General features: G+C 40.8%; 2 protein-coding genes across 4 annotated transcripts; both read left to right on the forward strand.

Moving 5' to 3' along the window:
* The first annotated feature begins 6,394 nt into the window (after positions 1-6,394).
* Positions 6,395-7,144, forward strand: LOC702672 (keratin-associated protein 9-2). Of its 3 annotated transcripts, none has more exons than XM_077973530.1 (2): positions 6,395-6,570; positions 6,811-7,144. In XM_077973530.1, the coding sequence occupies exons 1-2, from the start codon at positions 6,395-6,397 to the stop codon at positions 7,142-7,144; spliced, it is 510 nt and encodes a 169-aa protein (XP_077829656.1). The 3 variants fall into 3 exon arrangements, with proteins under 3 accessions (XP_077829656.1, XP_077829655.1, XP_014975118.3); XM_077973529.1 differs by having other exon boundaries at positions 6,395-6,523; positions 6,737-7,144; XM_015119632.3 differs by having other exon boundaries at positions 6,395-7,144.
* Positions 7,145-12,648: 5,504 nt separating this feature from the next.
* Positions 12,649-13,158, forward strand: LOC114673152 (keratin-associated protein 9-2-like). Its single transcript, XM_028836476.2, has one exon. The coding sequence runs from the start codon at positions 12,649-12,651 to the stop codon at positions 13,156-13,158; it is 510 nt and encodes a 169-aa protein (XP_028692309.2).
* Positions 13,159-13,438: the final 280 nt, after the last annotated feature.

Raw genomic sequence — 13,438 nt, forward strand, 5'->3', positions numbered from 1 at the left:
CACAATGTACCAGAATCTCTGGAACACAGCTAAAGCAGTGTTTAGAGAGAAATTTATAGCACTAAATGCCCACATGAGAAAGTGGGAAAGATCTAAAATCGACACCCTAACATCACAATTAAAAGAACTAGAGAAGCAACAGCAAACAAATTCAGTAGCTAGCAGGAGGCAAGAAATAACTGAGATCAGAGCAGAACTGAAGGAGATAGAGACACAAAAAATCCTTCAAAAAATCAGTGAATCCAGGAGCTGGTTTCTTGAAAAGATTTACAAAATAGACTGCTAGCCAGACTAATAAAGAAGAAAAGAAAGAAGAATCAAAGAGACACAATAAAAAATGATAAAGGGGAGATCACCACTGATTCCATGGAAATACAAACTACCATCAGAGAATACTATAAACACCTCTACGCAAATAAACTAGAAAATCTAGAAGAAATGGATTAATTCCTGGATACATACACCCTCCCAAGACTAAACCAGGAAGAATTCGAATCCCTGAATACACCAATAACAAGTTCTGAAATTGAGGCAGTAATTAATAGCCTACCAACCAAAATAAAATAAAATAAAATAAAATAAAAAGCCCAAGACCAGACAGATTCATAGATGAATTCTATCAGAGGTACAAAGAGGAGCTGGTACCATTCCTTCTAAAATTATTCCAAACAATAGACAAAGAGAGTCTCCTCCCTAACTCATTTTATGAGGCCAGCATCATCCTGATACTAAAACAGTGCAAAAACACAACAGAAAAAGAAAACTTCAAGCCAATATCCCTGATGAACATTGATGCGAAAATCCTCTCTAAAATACTGGCAAACCAAATCCAGCACCACATTACAAAGCTTATCCACCACAATCAACTCGGCTTCATCCCTCCGACGCAAGGCTGGTTCAATGTACGCAAGTCAATAAATGTAACCCATCACATTAAAAGAACCAATGACAAAAACCACATGATTATCTCAATAGATGCAGAAAAGGCCTGCAATAAACTTCAACAGCCCTTCATACTAAAAAACTCTCAATAAACTAGGTATTGATGGAACGTATCTCAAAATAATAAGAGCTATTTATGACAGACCCACAGACAATATAATACTAAATGGGCAAAAGCTGGAGACATTCCCTTTGAAAACCGGCACAAGACAGGGATGCCCTCTCTCACCACTCCTATTCAACATAGTATTGGAAGTTCTGGCCAGGGTAATCAGGCAAGAGAAAGAAATAAAGTGTATTCAGATAGGAAGAGAGGAAGTCAAATTGTCTTTGTTTGCAGATGACATGATTCTATATTTAGAAAACCCCATCATCTCAGCCTAAAAACTCCCTAAGCTGATAAGTAACTTCAGCAAAGTCTCAGGATACACAATCAATGTGCAAAAACCACAAACATTCCTATACACCAATAATAGACAAGCAGAGAGTCAAATCATAAGTGAACTCCCATTCACAATTGCTGCAAAGAGAATGAAATGCTTAGGAATACAACTTACAAGGGATATGAAGGACCTCTTCAAGGAGAACTACAAACCACTGCTCAAGGAAATAAAAGAGGACACAAACAAATGGAAAAACATTCCATACTCATGGATAGGAAGAATCAATATCATGAAAATGACCATACTGCCCAAAGTAATTTCTACATTCAATGCTATCCCCATCAAGCTACCATTGACTTTACTCACAGAATTAGAAAAAAAACTACTTTAAAGTTCATATGGAACCAAAAAAGAGCCCGTATAGCCAAGACAATCCTCAGCAAAAAGAACAAAGCTGGAGGCATCATGCTACCTGTCTTCAAACTATACTACAAGGCTACAGTAGCCAAAACGCATGGTACTGGTACCAAAACAGATATATAGACCAATGGAACAGAATAGAAACCTCAGAAATAACACCACACATCTACAACCATCTGATCTTTGACAAACCTCACAAAAACAAGCAATGGGGAAAGGCTTCCCTATTTAATAAATGATGTTGGGGAAACTGGCTAGCCATATGCAGAAAACTGAAAGTGGACCCCTTCCTTACACTTTATACAAAAATTAACTCAAGATGGGTTAAAGACTTAAACATAAGACCTAAAACCATAAAAACCCTAGAAGAAAACGTAGGCAATACCATTCAGGACATAGGCATGGGCAAAATCCCTATCAAAAAGTGGGTGAAGGACGTGAAGAGACACTTCTCAAAAGAAGACATTTAGCTAACAAATATATGAAAGAAAGCTCATCATCACTAGTCATTAGAGAAATGTAAATCAAAACCACAATGAGATACCATCTCACGCCAGTTAGAATGGCAATCATTAAAAAGTCAAGAAACAACAGATGCTGGAGAGGATGTGGAGAAATAGGAACACTTTTACACTGTTGGTGGGAGTGTAAATTAGTTCAACCATTGTGGAAGATAGTGTGGCAATTCCTGAAAGATCTAGAACCAGAAATACCATTTGCCCCAGCAATCCTATTACTGAGCGTATACCCAAACGATTATAAATCATTCTACTATAAAGGCACATGCACACATATGTTTATTGCAGCAGTGTTCACAATAGTAAAGACTTGGAACCAACACAAATACCCATCAATGATAGACTGGATAAAGAAAATGTGACACATACACACCATGGAATACTACATAGCCATAAAAAGGATGAGTTCATGTCCTTTGCGGGGACATGGATGACGCTGGAAATCATCATTCTCAGCAAACTCACACAGGAACAGAAAACCAAACACCACATATTCTCACTCGTAAGAGGGAGTTAAACAATGAGCACACATGGACACCGGGAGGGGAACATCACACACCGGGGCCTGTGAGAGGGTGAGGGGCTAGGGGAGGGATAGTATTAGGAGAAATACCTAATGTAGATGACAGGTTGATGGGTGCAGCAAACCACCATGGCACATGTATACCTATGTAACAAATTTGCACGTTCTGCGCATGTACCCCAGAACTTAAAGTATAATTTTTAAACAATAGGCCATATCAAATAGCCTAGATGTGTAGTAAGCTATATGATCTAGGTTTAAGTACATGCTACAATGTTTGCACAATGACAAAATTACCTAATGGTTCATTTCTCAGAACATATCCCCATTGTTAAATGACACATAACAAGATTCACGTTTTGGTAAAAATTAAAAACAAAATTTAACCAAAAAAAGAGAGCAAAAAGGAAAGATACAACACAGCATGTGATAAAAATTTATAACATATCCATTCAATAAATGATAAACTCCTGATACATATATATGTTTATATATATATAAGTTTATAGACAATGATCTCCATTTTATCTATCTATCTATCTATCTATCTATCTATCTATCCACTAGTCAGGACATATATCCAAAATCTACAAAACACTAAGAAACTGACAACCATGAAGAAGTATGGGTAGAAGACTTGAACAGGCATCTTATGAAAAAAGAAAGAGCAACAACCAATGCCTAATAGACATTAGTCATCAAATAAATGCAAATCTAAAACACAAATACATACCAGTACAATTCAGAAGGTTCACAATATTAGGGTCAAGCAGGAGTCACTACCAGTTGTAAAATGTTGAAACACTGCTTTTTTCTTTCTACTAATGCTGATTATACGTGTTTCCTATGACATGGCAATTTCACTCCCACATATATACCCAGAGAGAAGAATTTGAATACCCCATTCCCATTTAAGAAATATTCATTTTTCAAATCCTTATCAGACTAGTATAAATTTGGCTAGCCTCAAAGCCATTCATTCTTTTTAAGATGGCTTTGCATAACTTTGCTCTTTTTCTTTTTGTGTAACTTTGAAGTTCCAAGGGCAATCTAATTTCTCTTATTTTTCTGTCCAAAGCCATCTCTCTGTAGGGCCTAAATAGTGATACTTCTTACATGTTAATGTAAACTTTCACTTCATTCATTTCTGCCATAATATTTAAGAACCGATTATGATATTCTATCACACACATCTCCTTATATTCTCAGGAAACTCAGTGTTTCCTTTCCACTATCTTCAAAACTCTACATGTAAAACTCAGTGCAATAGCCCTGTTGTTAGAGAGCTGCATGGGCTCTCATGTTTTGTATGTTTATAGATTTTGAATATATGTTCACAGTGTTACATAGTGTTTTATAGATTTTGGATATATGTTCACAGTGTTATATAGTGTTTTATAGATTTTGGAAATATGTTCTGACTAGTGTAGAGATAGATAGATAGATCCACCAATCACATTTTCCCCCAGGTTCTCCTCAATGAATTTAACTGATACCTACATATCCTGATGTAATTTCCTCCTCCTATAATTTGAGTTGCAGATTAAAGACAACTCCTTACTCACGTTCTCTAGATTAATACAGTATTGTTGCAGAAATGACTAAGCATAGATTTCAGATAATTGGGCTAGACTTCATTGTTTCTGTCAAAGAAGATAAGAAAGACAACAATTGGGCTACAAGTATCTCCTGGGAGTTCCCCCCATGGGATGTGTGTGTCAGAAAGGGACCCATGGGATAGTCTAGTCCTCCTGCTGAAGAGAACTGTTGACCCCCAGCCCACACTCTGCAACAGAACTGCTAGAGTATCTCATGGGACATGAAATTGCCTTCAGAAAAACCAATACAGGGGGTCACATCAAGGTCAAATTTGGCACAGAAGGGTAGGAATTTTGTTGTATTCAGAATTTCTTTAGAGAAGGTAGAGGAAATAGAGTAAGAATGGGAGAATATATTTTTGGAATGCAATGATCGTAAGTATCCCAAACAAAATATAAATAAGCAAAATCCAGTAGCATATGCATATGATCATAACCACATGAATTGTTTTAAAAAATACAAGACTGGGCTAACATTTAGACATTAATCAACTTTTTAAATAACACACTTTGGGAGGCCGAGGCAGGTGGATCACTTGAGATCAGGAGTTGGCAATCAGCTGGCCAACGTGGTGAAATCCTGTCTCTATTAAAAATACAAAAATTAACCAGGCATGGTGGTGTGCACTCATAGTCTCAGCTACTTGGGAGGCTGAGGCAAGAGAATCTCTTGAACCCAGCAGGTGGAGATTGCAGTGAGCAGAGATTGCACCACTGCACTCCAGCCTGGGTGACAAAACAAGACTCTGTCTCAAAAAACATAAAATAAAATAACATTTACTGGAAAAGGTAGAATAATCATTACATTATTTCAGCTTATAAAGAAAAAGGATTTTGTAAATTTCAATACATTTTCAGTTTTCTATCTCTCAGAAAATAAGGACTAGAACAAGCCCTGTTGCTATGATGAAATGAATCTACAAAAAAGACAGAAAGCATCGTAATTAATTGTGAAATGCTGAGAGTTCTCCTTTCTATCCGAAGAATATAAAAAGACACACACTACAACATTCTATTAGACATTGTCCTGGAGGGTCTATGCCTGGACAAGGGCAAAAAAAAAAAAAAGAAAGCAAGGTTGAAAATACTCTTATAAAGTGGAGAAAACTATTACTATTTTTTATGAGTCATGACTGCACATGTACAATTTTCTGTCACACCAAAAAAAAAAAAAAAAAAAAAAACACAAAATACAAAAAGTATTAGAATCAAAAAGCTAGGACCAGAACTCAGCTTGATTTGCCCGAATCTAGAGCACTTATGTCGCACAGAGTCCCACATTCTCATGCTGGTAAACCTCTCAGTCACAGGCAAATCGGGATAAATGGCCACACCATCACGGAAACCATTTGGTGCTTTCTGAATCCCAGTGGACTCTTTTTTCTACCCACCTGCTTTGGTGTAGCTCTGCATTTTGCAACACATTGTGCCAAACACCCTTTCCCTAGTGAGTTTAAGAGAACTGGAAGACACAGAGGGAGTAGGTTGTAGCGAGAAAGATGCTTGTTACTCTTGAATTAGACTTTTGTGGGTGAACAGGGTTGGGGCCGGGCATGGATTCAATGCATCACTGTGAATATATCAGCATCACGCGACTGCCCACAGACATTTCCCAGTCTACATACAGCCAACCATGAGGCGGGGCAGAGAGAACTATCTGCCTCCCACATCACCAGGAACTATCACATGACCGGATGATGGTCAGAGCAGGAATGATGCTGATAATGAGACTGACTTCCTTTTATCTGAAACGAAGTTTTTATGAGTAATTCTCAATTAACAAACAGATTAAACACTTACTTTCAACAGATTCATAAGATTTCAGAAACAACTTCCCCTTTGACGATCGCAAAGGGAGTATGAAAAACAATGTAAACAGCAACAAGGAAAAGTCCTGCTGATTGGTGGAAACTTTGGAGGCCAGGTGTATAAAAGGTCCAGATTGCAAGGGGTCATCACATTCTGGGAAACTCACCTCTGAATAGAAGCCCACCTTCCACCCCTGACACCATGACCCACTGTTGCTCCCCTTGCTGTCAGCCTACGTGCTGCAGGACCACCTGCTGCAGGACCACCTGCTGGAAGCCCACCTGTGTGACCACCTGCAGCAGCACACCCTGCTGCCAGCCCACCTGCTGTGTGTCCAGCTGCTGCCAGCCTTGCTGCCGCCCAACTTGCTGTCAAAACACCTGCTGTAGAACCACCTGCTGCCAGCCCACCTGTGTGACCAGCTGCTGCCAGCCTTGCTGCCGCCCAACTTGCTGTCAAAACACCTGCTGTAGAACCACCTGCTGCCAGCCCACCTGTGTGACCAGCTGCTGCCAGCCCACCTGTGTGACCAGCTGCTGCCAGCCCTCCTGCTGTGTGTCCAGCTGTTGCCAGCCTTGCTGCCGCCCAACTTGCTGTCAAAACACCTGCTGTAGAACCACCTGCTGCCAGCCCACCTGTGTGACCAGCTGCTGCCAGCCTTCCTGCTGCAGCACACCCTGCTGCCAGCCCACCTGCTGTGGGTCCAGCTGCTGTGGCCAAACCAGCTGTGGGTCCAGCTGTGGCCAGACCAGCTCCTGTGCACCTGTCTACTGCAGAAGAACCTGCTACCACCCCACAAGTGTCTGCCTGCCTGGTTGCCTAAACCAGAGCTGTGGATCCAGCTGCTGCCAGCCCTGCTGCCGCCCAGCCTGCTGTGAGACCACCTGCTGCAGGACCACTTGCTTCCAGCCCACCTGTGTGTCCAGCTGCTGCCAGCCTTCTTGCTGCTGATCAAGTCCCAAGACAACCACCGTCCTCACACAACAACTTTCTGCTCCACTGACTGATCTTTTGGGGGACTAATTTACTTTGCTGCTGACAGCCACCGTGCTCTCACCCAAATTTTTATGAATTCTCTGTATGTTTAAAATCTTGGGAATCTGCTAGACGGATGTCAGAATACTTCATCCTGTTTCTCTTTTTTCTTACCCCTTGTGGATCATGTGCCAGCTTCGTGTGCTCTCAATTTGGAGTCATGGTCTCAGCTGTGACTCTAAAGTCATGAGCTTCATTCTCTGCTTCTAAGGAATTTAGGCTTCTGCAACTGAGCAATAATCTTTGCAATCATATATTTGTTTTCAATATCCTCTTCATGGTTCTTCTATCCTTCTTTCTTCTTTTCATGATAACTTTGGGTTGTGTTCCTGGTAGCAGAGATTCTTAACTCTATGTTTCTGAATAAACTCTGAACCATCTTCATCTCATATGGTGTTTTGTTTTATTTGAAAGCATTCCTGATATGGGATTTACATACGTATCACATACCACAGGTATTATCCAATTTGATTCTCAAAACAGATGGTCATCTATTATTGCCTTCATTTTTCACCTGAAAAAAATTTAATATGCGATGTTATGTAGCTAATAAGGGACAGATTCTGATCCAAGCTGAGGTCCTCTCTTTCTGGCCAAGGACACTTACATTTAATTCTCAATATAGTGGAATGACATTGGAAGTCAGCAATAGCAAGACATGCACTTGAGTTTATTTAACAGTGAGAGGAATAATCTCTCATATTTGCAGATAATATTCTTGTTCACAAAAGAATTCCCAAATTAATTTCCCACACCTCAGTGAGCAACAGCTGCATAATATGGCAGCAGGGACTGCATTTAATGGCTGCCTTGAATGCAGGGATCTTTTTATCTCAGCCTCTGACTAGCCAATCATTCAATTCATCTGCATTGGAAAGATGCTTGAGAATTCATTATATCATCATGAGAGAGAGTCTCGTCTGAAATGACTCATTCTCAGTATCATGTAAATAAAATTCTTATATGGCCTCCATCTCCTGAATACCTAATGACAAAGTAAATGAAACTAAGTTATTCCTTGTAAAATACAGACCATACCTTATGCCACATTAAAACAATTTGTCCCCTAATCGAAATGTTATGAGGAAAATTAAGTAAGGAATTAAGCTGGGAATTGAGAAAGTATGCAATGGGTATGTAAGACTTGACACAATCCATAATCTCTGAACCAAGGAAGGGAATGAAATAACCTTCTGCATTTTGTAAGACCAATATGAGGCATCTAAAGAAACTGAAAACTCCCAGCACTTTGGGAGGCCAAGGCAGGCAGATCACAAGGTCAGGAGATCGAGATCATCCTGGCTAACATGGTGAAACCCCGTCTGTACTAAAAAAACAAAAAATTAGTGGGATGTGGTGGTGGGAGCCTGTAGTCCCAACTACTCAGCAGGCTGAGGCAGGAGAATGGTGTGAACCTGGGAGGCGGAGCTTGCAGTGAGCCGAGATGGTGCCACTGTACTCCAGCCTGGTTGACAGAGCGAGATTCTGTCTCAAAAGAAAAAAAGAAAAGAAAAAAACAAGAAACTACAAACTGTGTTTCCAGGGCAATCAGAAGAATGTAAGAATGCAAAGTAGAACTTGTGCATTCATAGAAGTCATGATAGACAGAGGTTGGTGCTTTTGGTCCTGAACTGATGCAAGTTAAGCATTCACTCATGGAAGGATTGATTGATACTGGCTCTAAGAGAAATAAAAAGTTTAGGGACCTGGGTCACCTTCTTGGGACCTCCTACCAGCATGGGAGTGGTGGAAATACCTCTAATGAGCTAACAGAGTAGATTTCCATGATAGATGCCAACTTCTGAGACTGTGAATCTAGATGCTCTGAAGACTTGGCTAAGAGACAACGGCCGCTTACTGTGATCATTGTTCAGGGATGAAGTAAAGGAGATGAAAACTAGGACATTCTCTTTGACCAGCATCAGTTATGAATGATGAATCAGTTCAGCATGTCTACTGTACAGTAATGTCACTATAGTTATAAACACTTTATCACATACCTGAAATTTGCCAAGAAGTTAGATCTTGAATGTTCACACCACAAAAATAAAAAGGAAATGGTAACTACATGGGCTAATACATATGTTATTCCCAATGAATATATATATTAGAGCTTCACCTTTCATACCTGAAATAGACACAATTTTTATTTGTTAATTATACCTCAATACAGCTAGAAAAAGTATTTAGTTGATTTAGTTAATTATTACAAAAATATTCTTCAACATGAAAATTAGAAATTTTCTGAACAAAAACACTAATTCTGGGCTGCCTACCATAGGATGGGTATTGGCTAAAGGCTTTGTGTACATTATTATTAATTCTTTTTTTTTGGAGGGGGGAACGGGATGTAGTCTTGCTCTGTTGCCCAGGCTGGAGTGCAGTGGTGTGATCTCGGCTCACTGCAAGCTCTGCCTCCAGGGTTCACGCCATTCTCCTGCCTCAGCCTCCTGAGGATCTGGGACTACAGGCACCTGCCACCACGCCCAGCTAATTTTATGTATTTTTAGTAGAGACGGGGTTTCACCATGTTAGCCAGGATGATCTCGATCTCCTGACCTTGTGATCTGCCCACCTAGGCCTCCCAAAGTGCTTGGATTACAGGCGTGAGCCACCGCACCCGGCTATTACTAATTCTTTAACAAACTTTCAAAATAGGTATTAACGTTCCCTTTGTAGAGATGAGAAAATCGAGGCTGAGAGAGTTAGTGTATTGTCATAGATTAGTTTCTCCCAGAAGAGACTCTGAAAAAAAGATTCCAGTGAAAGTAGTTTACTGGGAAGTGCAGATCACATTGGTAGGGATTGGGGAAGTGATACAGAAAGGGGTTCACTATTAAGTCAGTATCACAGTCACCAACTAAAGCTTAAACTAAAGGGAAAATTATCAGAAATGATGAAAAACACACAGCTAGAATTATCCTACTTCAGGAATGAGGAAGCTAGTCTTTATACATCAGCTCTCCAGAATCATTGGTTGAGTGTTTTTCTCTGTGTTGCCTTCCCAGGTGACATGACTTCTTACAGCAGCAATGCAAGAGCCCTTAGGCACAGTGATGCAGAGTCTAACAGATGGAAATTAGTCCAAGCACACTACGATCTAATATATATGGATGCAGTCATGAAAACTTGTCTACGATCCACAATTAGCTCCACTCAAGTCAAATCTTTGCTACTTAAATGTGATGGACAGCCACAAGCTCTAGAAGAAGGAAGAAGAGGAGGTGAGAAAGAGGAGTAAGAGAAGGGACAGAAGATGAGTGGAGGAGAAGAAAGAAAGAAAGAAAGAAAGAAAGAAAGAAAGAAAGAAAGAAAGAAAGAAAGAAAGAAAGAAAGAAAGAAAGAAAGAAAGAAAGGAAGGAAGGAAGGAAGGAAGGAAGGGAGAGAGAGAAAGAAAGAAAGAAAGAAAAGGGAGGGAGGGAGAGAGAAAGGAAGGAGAGAGAAGAAGTAAAGGAAAAGAAAGGAGAGGAAGTAAGATGTAAAATGAATACCAGTGAAATAGCAACACTTACTGCTGCTGTAATACAGTGCACCTGAGATTCACAATCTCCATTAATTACCACCAGTTCTATTCTCCTTTCATCCCTGGCCAGCACTTCTTGGTCTAGGTAACCACATGAAGAAGTAGCTCAGAACTTCCTTCCTGAAGGGTCTGAGCCTCTAGTTACTATACCATTGTCCGCTGGGATTGCTCATTTGTGGTTATCATTGGGCATGGACACTATGAGATTCGCCAGTGTTATGGGTTAATTTGTGTCCACCAAAATTCATACACAAGTAAAAGCATTTGAAATGTTACATGTTAAGACAAAGTCATATTGGAAACAATTGGTCCTCTGATTAAATATGACTGATGTCTGCATAGAAAGGGGAAATTCAGAGACAGTATGCATATAGTAGAAAAATTATGTCAAACACACATGGAAATGATAGACATCAACAAGTCAAGGAGAGAAACGTGGAACAGACACTTCCCTCACAGCCTTTAGATGAAAACATTGCAAACACCTTAATTTTGGAACTGTGAAAAAATAAATTTAAGCCACTTGGTTTACAGTAATTTATCATGGCAGTGCTAGTAAGTTAATATACTTACTAAGTATCCTGAGCTATAAATACATTCTGCTATACTATATGGCTTAAGGATAATTACCCCTCACCAAATAGTAACTCCTTTCTCTGTCTGCTGCTCTGCTGACAGGAAGAGTCCAAAATGACTAGGTGATACTGATTCCTTTTGATTATGACAAACAAATAGAGAAGCAAATACTATACTTTTTATTCACATGAAAACTTTAAAAAGCCAAAAGTTACCTACTGGATTACAACTTGATAGAGTGATTAGTTGTCCTTGAGAAAGAGTAAGAGGATATAATTGGGAGAGAATGGGATTAATTTCTACTTCCTAACCTGGTAATGGGGACATAGATGTATTTACAATATAATATTATATCAAGTTGGAAATTAATAATTTGCATTTTTCTCAAATGAATGGTATACCTAGAAAATCGTTTAAACATATTAGAACTCCATGATGAATCAGGTATCATCTCAACTCATCTAATTCTTCATTTTAAAAAATGGAGAGAAGAAATGACGCTTACTGTGCTAGTAACTAGGTTTAAGGCTAGAGCCACAGCACATGCTGGTTGGTCTGAATCTCAACCAGTTATGTGATAGAAAGTCCTACATTCTCATCCTGGTAATCACCACACTCACAGGTAAGTCAGAATGACTGGTCGCCCCAGGGCATACATTGCTTTATGCTCTCTAAATCCCAGTGGAATTCTCTGCATCCACTTGCTCTCAATCTGCTCTGCCACATGGAACACACTCTGCCAGATACTCTCTTCCCAAGTGACATTCAAAGAACTGAAAGACACAGGTGGTCAGGGTTGCACAGAGAGATACCTATTAGTCTTCAATCAGAATTTGGTGGGTGAATAGTCTTGGGCCCAGGAATGGATTCATTTTGTCACCATAAATTTATCAACATCATACTTCTCCCCACAGGCACTTCTCAGACCACATTCAGCCAAACGTGAGGCTGGGCAGAGAGAAGTACGTGAGTCTCCCATATCACCAGGACCTATCACATGACCAGATGATGGTCAGAGCAGGAATGATGCTGATGATGAGAGGAGCTTCCTTCTATCTGAAACGAAGTTTCTATGAGTAATTCACAATTAAGAAACAGATTAAACCCTTACTTTCAACAGATTCATAACTTTTAAGAAAGAACTTCCCCTTTGACAATCCCAAAAGGATTGTGGAAAACAATGTAAATAGCAACAAGGAAAAGTCCTGCTGATTGGTGGAAACTTTGGAGGCCAGGTGTATAAAAGGTCCCGATTGCAAGGGGTCATCAGATTCTGGGAAATTCACCTCTGAACAGAAGCCCACCTTCCACCCCTGACACCATGACCAACTGTTGCTCCCCTTGCTGTCAGCCTACGTGCTGCAGGACCACCTGCTGCAGGACCACCTGCTGGAAGCCCACCTGTGTGACCACCTGCAGCAGCACACCCTGCTGCCAGCCCACCTGCTGTGTGTCCAGCTGCTGCCAGCCTTGCTGCCGCCCAACTTGCTGTCAAAACACTTGCTGCCAGCCCACCTGTGTGACCAGCTGCTGCCAGCCTTCCTGCTGCAGCACACCCTGCTGCCAGCCCACCTGCTGTGGGTCAAGCTGCTGTGGCCAAACCAGCTGTGGGTCCAGCTGTGGCCAGACCAGCTCCTGTGCACCTGTCTACTGCAGAAGAACCTGCTACCACCCCACATGTGTCTGCCTGCCTGGTTGCCTAAACCAGAGCTATGGATCCAGCTGCTGCCAGCCCTGCTGCCGCCCAGCCTGCTGTGAGACCACCTGCTGCAGGACCACTTGCTTCCAGCCCACCTGTGTGACCAACTGCTGCCAGCCTTCTTGCTGTTGATCAACTCCCAAGAGAACCACCGTCCTCACACAAGAACCTTCTGCTCAATTGACTGATCTTTTGGGGGACTAATTTACTTTGCTGCTGACAGCCACTGTGCTCTCACCCAAATTTTTATGAATTATCTGCATGTTTAAAATCTTGGGAATCTGTTTGAGGGAGGGCAGAATACTTCATCCTGATTCTCTTTTACCTTCCACCTTGTGGATCATGTGCCAGCTTCGTGTGTTCTCAATTTGGAGTCATGGTCTCAGCTTTCACTTGAAAGTCAAGAGTTTCA

Source organism: Macaca mulatta, chromosome 16 (genome assembly GCF_049350105.2).
Source record: "Macaca mulatta isolate MMU2019108-1 chromosome 16, T2T-MMU8v2.0, whole genome shotgun sequence".
Taxonomy (NCBI): Eukaryota; Metazoa; Chordata; class Mammalia; order Primates; family Cercopithecidae; genus Macaca; species Macaca mulatta.

Bases quoted from the DNA above. Each gene is read 5' to 3' on its own strand.
- LOC114673152 (XM_028836476.2), top strand. From the start codon at position 12,649: ATGACCAACTGTTGCTCCCCTTGCTGTCAGCCTACGTGCTGCAGGACC.
- LOC702672 (XM_015119632.3), top strand. From the start codon at position 6,395: ATGACCCACTGTTGCTCCCCTTGCTGTCAGCCTACGTGCTGCAGGACC.